Source organism: Macrobrachium rosenbergii, chromosome 56, assembly GCF_040412425.1.
Source record: "Macrobrachium rosenbergii isolate ZJJX-2024 chromosome 56, ASM4041242v1, whole genome shotgun sequence".
Lineage (NCBI taxonomy): Eukaryota > Metazoa > Arthropoda > Malacostraca > Decapoda > Palaemonidae > Macrobrachium > Macrobrachium rosenbergii.
The window spans coordinates 365,010-379,721 of NC_089796.1; the positions used below are offsets into that span (position 1 = coordinate 365,010).

A 14,712-nucleotide genomic window follows, 5' to 3' on the forward strand; every position below is an offset into this window, starting at 1 on the left:
TAAATAATAAACTATGGCGTTTTTATATTTGACAAATAGTTATGGGATAAATGGCACGTCACGGGTCCATTAATTTTATACAGTGACAAATACAATATACAATTAAATTCTACGGTCATAGCTCGTCATAGACAATAGCTTTGGGTGTAATGTTTACAATACAGTCAGCCACTAAATGAAACCCGTCTGAAGATAATAGCGCTGAGATTTAGTAATGTATCTTCGGATGACGATTTAAAAATGTATTATTTATAGAAAATTTATTCAATATACTAAGAATATATATATATAGTACAAATTTAAATATTAAAAATTAAGTGGATCGCAGTTATAAGTGTAATAACCCATAATAGTTTAAATTTAAAGCCGAGTATTCGAAGACACACCATTCCGGACGTCACTTCTTCTGACGGGCACTTTATTACCAAAACTTGTCGATATGACATTTTGTGGATGGCGTACGGAGCTATCGTTAATATAGCGTGATTTTCGTTGCAGCGAAGGTACGTACCTCTTAAATAGAGCATAATATTAAGGCTAGTGCTTGTGAATTATACCCAGACCATATAATGTCGCGTTTCGGTGCCGTTTTGCCTTTATTTGTTAGGACCTTGAGGCCATGTCTTGCTTTGTCGGGAAATGTCAACAAACGAAATAAGATAGGAAAGCGTTCGATGTCTTTTAGTGTATTTTAAATATTTTCCAAAACAGTTTTTAAGATTGTGACTCGTTATTTCTTAAGCGATGCCCCCCCTGTTTATATATTCTAGGAAATCAATCCTTGCCCTTGCATAGGATGAGTCATACATCCTTCTTCTGTAACCGAGTCATGGCTACTTTAGGTAGGTTATACTGGCATATACCTTCTGCCAAACCATTTTGCCTCCGGAAGCGGGTAGTGCCGTCAGCGCACCTCATGCGGTGCACTGTAGTCATTAGTTGAGGTTCTTTGCAGCGTCCTTTTGGCCGTTAGTTGCAACCCCTTTCATTCCTTTTACTGTACCTCCGTTCATATGCTCTTTCTTCCATCTTACCTTCCGTCTTCTCTTAACATTTGTTTCATGGTGCATTTGCGAGGTTTTCTTCCTCCTCTTACACCTTTAAAACCTTATTACTGTCAATTTCTGTTTCTGCACAGAATGACCTCATAGGTCCCAGCACTTGGCCTTTGGCCTAAACCCTATATATTCTACATCCTTCCATAAGCCATTTTGCAACATTGCCCCTGAAAATTTCCTGCATTATAGTGAAATTTTCACTGCTGGTCTCAAAATGCAAGAATATTGATTACTTGTGCACTTTAGTTTGACAGCATTTTGCTGCAGTGTGCTAAATATTTACATTGGTGATGATGAGTCTGTTTGTGGCATTTGCTCGCACTTGCAACTGACATGCCTGGTTTATTAGCATTTCCATAAAATTCTGTGTCTAGTTAATGGTTATTTGGGTAATTCTATGTATTAGCTCCGTGCCTGTTTTTACCTTTTCAGCTGGTTTTTTTCTACACTTTTAGTTGTTCTGATACTGGCGGTGCATCTGTTTGTTGTCAGCCAAATGGAATGTCCCTTCGCCGTGTTTAGTACTGGCCCGGGGGAGGTTGGGTACCCATACATTAACAAATTATTGCACTTGCTGGACGGGATATGAACCGGCCGAAACAGACGTACCTGTGCTCTGTCTTGTTGGATGGACTGCACTGGTTAATTCAGGTTAATTACACTTGAGCGCCAAAAATTAAAGGTAAATTCATAATTAGCAACCAAAAAACTGTAGAAAAAGTTACGTTAGAAGGCAGTCGCCGCCGCGGAGCTACTATATAGTTCTACCGTTATTTGTTAAATAGGTTCTTGTAGTGTTGATGATGTTTACTGCCTTTTATGTTTATACATTTCATCTCCAAGGGGCGGGGCCGGTACTAAACATGGCACCCATATTACTCTTAAACTGCTACTTACCGAACCAGGGGAACCACAGTGGTAGTCTTCAGTTTTACCCTGGTTTGTTAACGTGTCCATAAATTCTTGTGTCAAGTTAATGGTTGTTTGTTATAAAGGTTCTTTTGTTAATGACATAACAAACCTATTTTAACTTGATCTTTGATATTCTGTTTCATAGTCATAAGCAGGTAATTGCTTAGCTCACCCCTGAATTCTTGTAGCCATTGTTGGAGTACTTTTAGGGCCAAGGATCAAACTAGGCAGTTTTTTTTGTAGTTATTAGGGTGAATTTCCTTCCATATACATCGTGGTGAGAGTTTTTGGAGACCAAAGACAGTAGTCAAACCAATATTTCTTTCTCTTTGTATAATTTTATGCAACATATTTAGAGTCCGGACACTTTTGACGTTTTTACTACACACTGTATTTTCTACAATGATTCACCAGCCCTAAGATGGACAGTAACACTGTTTTTTGTCTTGTGGTGCAGTGGTTTGCCTAACTGCATGGGTAGCCACACTTTCCCTGTGTAAACCCGAAAAATCATCTTTGCCCCATTACAGAGGGTAAGATAATTCACACTGATTGATGATATGTTTAAAAAAAGTATCAGAAATGAGAGCCTTGGATAGGGGTTTCAGTCATAATCTTACCAATAAAAGCCAGAGTGACAGAAATAATTGTGACTACCCTTGTTTCTGCATCAAGATTGAATTGAAATATTAAAAATCAAGTTGTTAAGTCACAGAGAATCATTGCAAACTGTAGAAACTTTGTTAATGGTAGAGCAGTGTGAGTGATTGAGTACTTCTTTAGTTAAATTGCTAGATAATTTCAATACAACTGTTTGGTTAGGATGCCGGGAAGGGTCACAGCGTCCATAGTTGACTGAATTATTTTAGTTATTTTTTAAATTTTATTTAAATAGGATCATTACCGTTCTAGTTTTGTGTTTAGTCTTAAATACTGATTGATAAGTGTGTCCAGTTGTAAACATTTATCATTTTATAAGTCTTCAGATGATTTAAAAAAAGAGATACAGATTTTAAGGTACTGTACTCATATAGGACTTTACTTTCCTTCTTTCTTTAAATCTTCAGCTGAAAACCCTGAAGGACACAGTCAGCAGGCTATAAATGAAAGGAGGCTCGAAAGGGAAATCAGCCCATAGAGACAGGTTATAGGTACAGGCAGTCCCTGGTTATCGGCAGGGGTTCTGTTCCGACAGCGTGATGATCAGCGAAAATCGCCAATAACCGGGTATCAGTGTCAATAACCGGAGATTGGCACTTCTCTTAGATATGTATCAGCGCCAATACCTGATTATTGGTGCCGATAAGAGGAAAATGGTGCATATCGGCGCCGAAAATCGCTGATTTTCGTTGCTAGACAACCCCCATAAAACCAGATCACTGATAACCGAGCCTGCAGACGACTGGGGACTGCCTGTATTAAATTTAATTGCCTTGTTAAACTACATAATGTAGTGATTTTTCTGTGTATCCATTCCTTTTGATGTTATACATAAAGTTTGATAGATCACAACCCCTTCCAATACACCACACTTGTTTTGTTCCCAGATAAACATGTAAGGAGAGAATGGCAGACTCAGACGAGCCAGGTGTGGAAAGCGGGCTGGCACAGGCAGTGAATGAGGAGGTGCTTGCCAGCCTGCCTGCTGTCGCAGCCGTCATCACCACGGCAACCCACACCTCCACGGCCTCGCAGGCCACCATAGCCTCCACGATATCCTCCCTGTCGTCAAGTATGAACCCCACACCTCCACCTCCTGCAGGTATTCGCGAGAGTTTAGTCACTGCTTTATCCAGTGACTCTCTTTCTTAATGTAGTCCTTTGTGCATGGTGTAAGGCAAAGAATAAAGCTGAGGGCACTGTTCCAATAATTCTTTGTGAGGAGGATTTTTTACAATTTCAGGAAACCAGTTGTTATAGTTAAGAAAAATTGAAACCAATTGTTGTAGTTATGAAAAGTCATGAATGACAGCTTATTAGACTTTGAAAGCTTTGTTCTGTTTTGACTTAATCCTCAACTGCACGTAAGGTCTTACAAAAGCTTTTTTTCTGTGTTGATTTAATCCTTAAGTGCATGTAAGGTCTTAAAATCATCATATGGAAAGGTAAGGACCCGAGTTATTCATTGGTTTTCAGCATGCAAAGCAAAAAACTGTTAATTTGCTTTCTGTCATAGTTAGTATATTATTTATCTTTTTATGGTTATGGCAACAGGGAACACATGGAGAAACTAGCACTTCAGTCAGTTTGTTTTTCACTTCATACACTCGTATGTTAGACTCTACCTGGGTTGGCTAAATTTGTTGCATTGATGTTTCACAAAAACTGGATGGTAATAAAGTTAGGGCCATTTCGCAGTTTTAAAGCCTTAAAATGTTGTAATAATTGTTGTGTCTATTAACCAATTTTGTTACTGATACCTTATCAATAAACATTTTTGCAACAATACTGGTAAAGTTTGTTTTTTCATTATGCAGTTTAGTGTATCTTTTAAAACTATTTTTTAAGACAAGAAATGGTTAATGAAACTCAAAATCAATCAACTCCTTCCCTCATCATATGTGTCAGTTGTGAAAGTAAAAAAACTGTGGATTTTTTTTATAGAACAGTGATTTCATATGTTTTGTTTCAAGACAAAAACCACTGATTAGTTTGCGTTAAAGAAATGAATGTTGTTTACACAAATAAGTTTTGATTTGTAGTAACACAAATCCCATCAATTTACACAGAGAAATATAAGAGAATTAGATATGTCAGTTACACAGAAAATGTTATATTTGTGGGAAGGTTTCCAAGTATCACCATATATGTAAACATTGTTTTTGTAGAGTTGCATCATTCTTGACACTGTGTGAATTCCATGGTTGTTAGTAACTTGTATTTATTTGGAAAAGAATACGATTACTTTAGGAATAACATGCAACAAAATTCAGTGGTTAACAAGTCAGAAATTGTCATCAAACTTGACCTGAAGCATCTAATACATTATAGGGAACTTTGAAACAAGAGCTTTATCTTCACAGTGCATTGCATAAGAGGGTTGTGTTAGGACAATGTGGCTGAGTTTTAAGGCAGAGGTGTAGAGTGATACATTAACCTATTGTGGGAACTGGAACTACCTCAAGGTAATTGTCTTGTGGGGCTTCCCGCCACGTTGCCGCATTTTCACTTGCTCTGAGCCCCTCTTATTAGGTTAAGGGATTATTCAGTCTGTGGTTAGGGTGTTGCCACTTTGTTCTTTTCATACTTCTTTTTGGGGTAATCTTTAGTTATTTTAATCAGATCTGATGAGTTAAATCTGCAGCAATCAGTAAAAGGGCCATTTTGTAGGTTTGAGCTGCGTCACAACTTCTTCAATTGATTTTAATCTGAATACATTTTCCTTTGATGTCTATTTTATGATTCTTTTGTTAGGTAACTTCCTCTTGTTTTGTATGCTGGTACTTTGCTCTGATATTCTGTGTCGTACATTCCTTAAAATCCAGCAACTCATATTGCGTTATTATTTTTTAAACTGAGACCTTACAAATTTTGAGTGGATTTCAGAAATCTTGAAATCTTTTGTCTTTAAACTGTTCCTGGACTCTACCCAGTGTCACTGAGGGCTTTTCTTCTCCGTCAACAACCCATTGCCAACACACGTGCTTACCCCCACGAGCCGCCACCCGTGTGGGGACTGTCAGAGGCAGGCACGCTTAGTCGCGAAGAACCTGTGCACTAAGGTGGTTTCATCATTCTGTGCGTCAACATAATACAATGTTCCAATTCAGTCTGCATCACAGGGATAGCATTTTGGACGTTTCTGTTTGGCGCTTGGAAAGGGTGAATACTTCCGTCTATTTACAAACATAGCGGGCTGCATTATCTATCATTTTGGACATTCTAGACATTCTGTGAGTTTAAAGTAATCTCTTACGACTACATGAAAATGAGTTTCAAGATGAAGCGAACGAGGACTCTCCCCCCAAACTTGAGACGTCCGCTCGTCATGCCCCACGCCAGTAACAACAACATTGCTGGCAATAACAATACCTCTCCAGCCATTCCAGAAGACACGGTTTCCCTGTACACATATCGCCTTCATGTTGGGACGCATCAGACTATTGAGCTCACTCTCCAGAACCCCCCTGCATCTCCCTCTAGGTACCTTATATCGTGTCACATCAGTTCCTACCTCTGTCATTTAAGTTATTTTCCTCTTTTTGTAATCCCTGTCTTTTGGTGATAATTGGCACTCTTTGTTAACCCTGCTTAGGCCTATCATTCCTTTCATATGCATAGTATAGAGCTGATTAAGGACATGTTGCACTTTTATTCAGTTATCAAGTTTTTTGGGGAAAAAAGTATTGTGGAAGAATTAAACTGAAATTAAAAGTAAGGTAAAATAACTTTGAAAATTTATGAAATACAGTGTTATAATATTTTTAAAACTAGTTTTTGTGGAGTCATCGTCATCATTTTCGTCTTCTTTATTAAACACTTGAGGAGTCTCTCAGTTTATTTTCCTCATTGTTTGTTCATGTTAATTTTTCAGTATAACTTTTAATGAAACCTAATGAAATATTTCTTATGCTGTCACTTATTTAAATTGGTCTTCTTGAAATGTATGATCAATAATCCCTCTACTTTCCAACATTGCTATCAATCCTTGCCCTTTCTTCAAATTCATGAGTACAGCTGTATTTGTACTCTTTTTATTTCACCTTCTTCCTTCTCGTCACAGCCAAGACTGTACTCTCTTACTGTATTCTATATTCTTTCATCTTGTATTCTGTATTTTGTCATACTGTATTCTTTATTCTGTCGTAATGTCAGTCTCCCGTCTGCAAAACGTCATTGAAACCCAGACGTGTGATTATTTTCCTAATCGTCCTAGGAACACAAGGAAAAAAATAACATTGCTCTATGTAGGAAATACTTGGGACTTTCTTCTGTTTAGATGTATTTTTATATACAAATATCATACCAGAAACTGTAGCTCGCAGTTCATTGTAATGGGGGCGGGACGGCCGTATGGCAGTCCAGGAGCTTGACTGTGATTTTTTTTTTACCCAGCAACTCAAGAAAACATTGCATTCATTTTGTATGAAAATCCCTTACACTGTGTTCTGTTTAGGAGTATTTTAGATACAAATCTAATCCAAAAAGCTGTAGCTCACAATTCATTGTACAGTAATGGGGAGGGGGGCCTTATGGCAGTCTAGGAGCTGGACTCGATGTTCTTTTTAACCCATGGGTTTGAAGGAACAAGCTTAATTATAAGTAGTCGACACGTGCTTTATCAGGAGAGATTAAATAAGTTAACCATTATCTTTTGGTTTCTGCCTCATTTTCTGTGGAGGAGAATGGTGGTGCATAGAAAATGAGCTATGAACGGGAGTCTCTGGTATTGAATAATGATGGTTGGTGAAAATGTATAAAATATTGATAGCAAGGTTCCTTTAAACTCTTTCGGTTATCATGTTTCTGGTATAGGCCTAAGTGAGGATACATTCTCCTCTTTTTTTATATCACTTTTTCCACCTTAGATTTTATTCTGTGAATTTGTCATTTTGAGATTTACTTTTTTTATGACAAATGTGTGAGATAATGACAGTGAAATTCCTTTAACTGTTTCGGGCCTCATGTTTCCAAAATACTCGAATAAATCTTCCTCCTTTCTGATATTTTTCACTTTTTTGTTTTTAAATTTTATGTGATTTTCCCAATTTGAGATTATATATTTTTATGACCACAGTTTTGGAACCAGGCCTACTGCCACCATGGTTTGACTTATAAGAATCTTACCAACATTGGTCTTCAGCCATAGGCTCTCCTTTCACTTTATCCAAAGAATTGTGTCTTTCTCGGATAATGATTGCTGATAGTTTTGTAGGTAATAAGTTTTCAAGAACCATACGTATTGATTTCAAGTTATGTACGAGCAGAAGGATGAATAGGCGTAGACACAGTTTTACTTGGTAGAGAAAAGGCACCCAGATAGTGTAGTGGTTTTCTGAAGTCTCCAGCTTATATTAATATTCGTGTTTTACATACAATTGTTAAAATTATTGTCCATCCCTTAATACCAAACCAGGAACTATCACACTGAGATTGTGTCGTTGTAACCCATAAATCTCTGAGCCTTGTATCCCAGATAGGTAGCTGTTCATATGTCAATATTTAGATTTTGGCTTCAGCAGCCACCAAACCTTTGTGATCATTCAACAAAGAGGGAAGGGAGGCTTGAAAGGGTGTTAACATATCAATGTCATGGCTATACTATCCTTTGAGGTCATTAGTTTGGGACATTATGGTGCTCTGATCGTGAGTCACTTGGGATGATGCTGTGGTTGGATTACCTTCTGATCACTGGAATTGACTGCATAGAATGTGGATGGAAACCTGTCAGAGCTGTCAGGATTTAGTCTTAATACATTACCTTTGGAAAACTTATATATTAAGTGAAATTGTGCTTTTCCCCAGTACAATAGTATTTGAAGAGACTGTAATAAGGTAGACAATGGGTAGACTAGATCGAAAACAGCTGCTACAGTGCATAAACCAGTAGTAGCTGGAACAGTAGCCATCCCATATTGTAAATGGTATATAGATCATTATATTAGGTGAGATGTCAAGATGCCATGGCTGAGAGGAAGTTGGGTCCTTGTAAGAAGTTTCTATGCGTGATGTTTTATTTCTTTGTCTGCCAGCATTATTAATTTTTATATAGAATTGGCATGAAACCATGGAAATTCCAAAGCTATCGCATAATACGTGTATGGACATGCAATCAATGAGATTCTTACCTATTCATTAGCTCTCCTATGGGGAAAAAAAATCTGTCTTGTGTTGCCTTTAAGGCACAAATTACTGTCTGCTGGGTTTTAAGTACTAAAGGAATGAAGCACAAGAACCCTTGAGTTCGAGGAGTTCTTCATAAAGTTTAGAAGTACCATATCTTAACTGTCAGAGTAGGGAGGGAGTCTTCTGAGCTATTAAAACATGTCTCCTTCAGTCACCTTGCTCTGAATATGTTCCTTCTGGTATTCAGAGAAGTGATCAACTTTTAGCAAAAGTAACAATGACTATAATATGAAAAATTAGGCTCTACAGGCAGTCCCCGGTTATCGGCGGGGTTCCGTTCCTGACAGCGTGATGATAACCGAAAATCGCCGCTAACCGAAAATCGGCAATAATAGCACTGATTCCTGGTTATCGGTGCCGATAACCTGTGATCAGCACCGCTGATAACTGGTGATCAGCGCCGATAATCAGTTATCAGCGCCAATAATCGGTTATCAGCGATGATAACCGGGAATCAGTGTCTAAAATCTGGTTATCGTCGTTGCTAGACAGTGCCGTAAAACCGGATCGCTGATAACCGATGCTGCCGATAACCGGGGACTGCCTGTGGTTTTCGTGAATGTCTGTTCATGTCTAGCTTTTTAGTGGAGAGCTGTACACTCTCTCTCTCTCTCTCTCTCTCTCTCTCTCTCTCTCTCTCTCTCTCTCTCTCTCTCTGTGAATTTTCATGTTTGTGTAGTTAAGACATACATTTAACACTTTTTGATTGGAAATAATATACCGAGTGCCACGGAAGCCGTGTTCTTGAGATAAAATGTGACACATGATTTGCAAAACAAAAAAAAAAATCTTGAAAACCCCAAGTATGAAGTGGTAAAGTATCAGAGATTTATTGGACGTATTCTGTTTGATATTCTGAAGACATTCCAAAATTTAAGTATGTTTTGCAACAATTTTCATTTGGAAAAATACATTCTGGGGTAATGAATCTTCATTCTGAAAAATATATTCTGGGGTAACGAAGCTTCATTCTGAAAAATATATTCTGGGGTAATGAAGCTTCATTCTGAAAAATATATTCTGGGGTAACGAAGCTTCATTCTGAAAAATATATTCTGGGTTAATGAAGCCTTACCACAATAATAGTGATGATAATCGTCTGTTGAATTGACCATACTGTCATGTTCTTGATCGGAAATAATAACAGTTATAATGATACTCACTGGGTAGTAGTTTTTACCAGTCTTTTTGTACCATGGTCTTTTCCCACCTTAGCTTTTCAGTTTAGGTCACCTCTCTAAAACAAATCCTTTCATAATAATAGTAATGCAGGCAGTCCCTGGTTAACGGTGGGCTCCGTTAACGGCGATCTGGTTTTATGGCGCTTGTCTAGCGACGAAAATCTGCAATTTTCAGCGCTGAAAATTGCCAGTTTCCGCTTATCGGCGCCAATACCCAATTATTGGCACCAATACATACCTGACAGAGGTGCCGCTAACCGAAAATTGGTGCTTTTCGGTGCCGATAAGCCCCAAAAATCGCCGATTTTTGGTTATCATCACACCCTCAGAACGGAACCCCCACCGATAATAGGGAACTGCCTGTACTGTAGTAGTGTTAGAGAAAAAGATAAGTTTGTTTCGACATGAGGCTGAACCTATACATTCACATATGGAGTACTTGTTCTTTGTGTGCTTTTATTGTTAGTGAATTGTCTAAAAAAAACAAAATCCCAACAGGTAGGCCTTGGGTTGTGTGTCCCCATAGGGGATAGTGCTGTCAGTGCACCTCACACGGTGCACTGTAGGCATTACTTAGGGTTCTTTGCTGTGGCAGTTTGGCCCTTAGCTGCAACCCCTTTCATTCCTGTTACTCTAACTTCATTCATTTATTATTCCATCATACTTTCCACCCTCTTCTAATAATTGTTTCATGGTTCAACTGCAAGGTTTTCCTTGTTACACTTTTGTAACCTTTTACTCTCAATTTTCCTTTCAGTGTTGAATGACATCTTAGGTCCCAGTGCTTAGCTGTCAGCCAAAATTGTATATTCTATTCCATTCTATGGTTGTGTGTTCTTGCAGCTGCGTCCGCTTTCGCATGCTCACTGAGTCGTCTTCCGTTAAGTTGTGTTGGTAAAAATTACAGCAGACCTCTCAAGCTGTATGGAAAATCCAGAGCCCTTCTGAAAAGAGGTGGTAATTCAAACAACTAATGCATTGGGTGTTATTTAAATGCCGGGCAGACCATCTCACACATATGTCGTCCCCTAGGCTAAGTAGACATCCCGTCGAACCATTGATTGTCAGGGCTTGGGGAAGAGATGCGGTAATGTGCGTCATTTTGGAAAGTCTGTCTCGAGAGACTTTGTGCAGTGACCCATGCCTCTGTGCACTCTCAACAAAAAATTGTTCCTGCCACCGATGATAATCCTTAAGGGGGGAAGTCTACTAATCCAAGAAGGAGTCAGGGTGTCACACATGCTATGAGACAGTTTGTCTGCCATATATAAATAGTACTTCATACATTGCCTTGTCTTTATTCCATTCTCTTTAAAGGAGGAAACAGGAGTTTCTGAAAAGCCTAATTTTGGTGTGATTTTGACAATATACATTTTAAAATGCTCGAATTTTTAAGGAGCTTATCTTGCGTACTCTTTAATGTGGTTGTTCACCATATATTGAATAATAATAATAATTAAGAAATTCTCATAGTATCATGAGTCTTAGAATGGAGAAACAAATCCATAGTTATGTACCCATACAAATATATTTCAAAACAAAGCTAAACAGAGAGCTTTTGAAAATTTGTACAGATTCTTGAAAGCTCTCTTGTTTAGCTACATTTCTGAAATGTATTTGTACAGATACATAACTGTGGATGTGTTTCCCCAGTAATAATAATGATAATACGTAATTATAATTATAGTCATGCAGTAATAATATACAGTATATCACTCACGACCAGGGCCTTCATTCCTTGTGTCAATGACATTGCTTGCATTGTCCCAAACTCCCATACTGAGTGTATTTTCTGGCTTCATACGTTATGTCATCATGCTAATAAAGGGAGCTGCTTATGCATCGTCATTTTTTCACTTTTTGTGAAGGCTTCCTGAGGGAGGCTTCCAGGGGCTTCTTCCTGGATACACCTTGACACTGATAGTCAAGTTACACCATTCTGCCTTGATTTATTTCACTGATTGTTGCAAATGCTGTACGTATAAGATTTCTGCATTGTGAATGAGTCTGGGATGGATTTTATATTGTCAGTTGCAAGACTTTCAGTAATGCCAATTCCAATTTGTTTTTTACCTTTCGTGTCCCCTTGTTTGAGAAATAAGTTTCATGAAGTTATATATATAATTAATTTGACTATTACTGTTTGTTTAGTTAATTATTAAAGTTAACTGTCAGGTTTTTAAAAAATGGATTTGAAAATTTTGCTCAAGTTTTTTAAGTAAAACAGTGTAACAGTGAATTAGTAATGCAATTTTGAATCCCATTTTGAATTCTATAAATTGTTGCTTACAGTTTTGTCTTTAAATTTTGTATTTTTAATTGAATGCAAGTTTGATTTTTATTGAAGTTTTTAAACTAAATCAGTGTAACATTGAATTAGTAATGCAATTTTGAATCCCATTTTGAATTGTGTAAATTGTTGCTTACAATTTTATCTTTAAATTTTTCATTTTTAATTAAATGCAAGTTTGATTTTTATGCCGCGTTGACCTCCCCTCAACTTGCCCCTGATGAATAGCATTGCAAGTTGGATTCTTGAGTCGTCCTTCTTTGATTAATGCAACCAGACTGTTGTAAGATGTTACTGATTCTGGCTGATCTTAAAAACAATATGAAATCATATGAATAGGTATCTTAATCTTTTTCTCTTTCTCTCTCGTGTTTTTGTGATTTCTTTCCTTGGCTCTCTTATAAGTACTACAGTGCTGCAAAAGGAGATGTTTGTTCCCCAATGTCTTTTGAATTTTAAATCTAAAACGGCAGCTGTGAAGAATGATATACTGCATGTCACCCTGTCGTCTTTGTAGGCTTCCGAAGGTCTCTCTCTCTCTCTCTCTCTCTCTCTCTCTCTCTCTCTCTCTCTCTCTCTCTCTCTCTCTCTCTCTCTCTCTTTGGTTTATTTGAGTTGGAAATTAAGTAGTGTTTTGCATATACAGTATAAGAGTTAACATTTCTCTCTCTCTCTCTCTCTCTCTCTCTCTCTCTCTCTCTCTCTCTCTCTCTCTCTCTCTCTCTCTCTCTCTCTCTCTCAGTTTGTTTGATGTTGAAATTAAGTAGCATGTGCATACACTGTAAAATTGATTGTACTTTCCTTAGTATATCAACATTTATCTACAAGTTCTTTGTGTTTTGTTTTTATACTTCACTCTTTCTTTTCAATGTTAAAAAATCTTTGCAGTTGCGAACCTCATTTTCTAGGCAATGGTAAGTACTTTGGCCCAAGATTTTGGGAAGCAGTTCCCATTTCGTTGATGTAACGCATTAAAAAGTTATCCTGATTACTTTGCATGCTAATTGTGGATGCATTGAATGAGCAGTCAGAGAAACAAAGATGACAGCAAGGAGGGAGGGGCACAGATCGCCCACACCCCCTCAAGTCCTTCCCTCCACTCGAGCGGGGAGGGGTCATCTGTTCACTCCCCCATACTGTCCCCCAGTCTTAGTCGAAAGATTAATGTCCTTGGGGTTGCCGTCTTCAAAAAGCTACTCCTTGATCGTCTCATTACTTCAAAACAAGGTATTGTGCGCTGCGGCGGATTTCGTTGTTATAGAGTTTGGCTTCACAATTACTTTGTTGGTTGTAGACTACTTTTGAGCCATAGTAATTATGTTTTGGTAGTAATAATTGGTTTGTAATAATGTACGTTGTTCAGCATTGTCTGCATATATTCCTTTACTGTATTCAACGTATGTTTCTTTGCTATTTTTAGAATCCCAATTTTGGAAATATTGTAAAGATTAAGTTGATGATGATGTTTGGCCTCTATCAGAAAGCAGGACGTCATAGTTCTCAGTGTTTTATAGAGACAGCTGTAATGTAAGCTCAAGAATCATGTTAGTTTACTTGGTTTTTTGTAGGATAGATTTTTGTTCCTACTGGTAATTTAGAATAGAGCTACCATGGTAAATTATACTTTCTTATTTCTTATTAGTTTATGTAGCAAGTTACATAGTTTTGTCTTTAAAAGATCACAAAATTATGTAGCTAATTGCTAGGTTCAAAGGATAATATTTTTTCTTTTTAAATACTGTACAGTAGTTTAAAAAGAAAAAATATTTAAACCTCAATGTCATCTGCTAAGTTTTACCTTGATATGTGTCATTTTTGATGTTGTATTAAGATAATACCCTCGGATAACGTGTGCAATGTGTTATGGCATTGAAGATGTGTGCTGCCTTGTGCTGGATATTTCAGAGGTTTTTACAAGTGGGGAAGCCGTACAAGTTATCATTTGTTTTGATGGTATAAATTCTTACCTTGGTAGTTGGCGGAAGGTCAGGGAAATACGTTTGAGTGACCATGGCACAAATACAGTGCTGTGTAGTGTATGTAATTTTTACTTTAAACTGTTGTTTTCTGTTAGTACTATAACTTAGCCTCTTAATTTTGGTCGCTGTAATGGCCCTGAGACCAAGAGGAATGACCTTGGAAAGTTTTATTCCCCGTAGGGGGTTAGTGCCAACAGTGCACCTGGCATGGTGCAATGTAAGCATTGCTTATGGTTTATTGCAGCGTTCCTTCCGCCTCTAGTTGCAACCCCTGCCATTCCTTTTACTGTACCTCTGCGCATATTCCTTTTCTTCCATCTTACTTTCCACCCTCTCCTAACAATTGTTTCATAGTGCAACTGCGAGGTTTTCCTCCTGTTACACCTTGAAAACTTTTTTAGTACTTTCAATTTCCCTTTCAGGGCTGAATGACCTCATAGGTCCCA

General features: G+C 37.7%; 1 protein-coding gene across 1 annotated transcript in view; it reads left to right on the top strand.

Annotated features, from left to right (window-relative positions):
* The first annotated feature begins 396 nt into the window (after positions 1–396).
* fry (Protein furry) overlaps positions 397–14,712 on the top strand; it is a 73,256-nt gene continuing 58,940 nt past the window's right edge. Inside the window, 2 exon segments of the mRNA XM_067101169.1 lie at positions 397–503; positions 3,518–3,732. Coding sequence (XP_066957270.1) covers positions 3,537–3,732 — 196 coding nt within the window. The 5' untranslated portion in view covers positions 397–503; positions 3,518–3,536.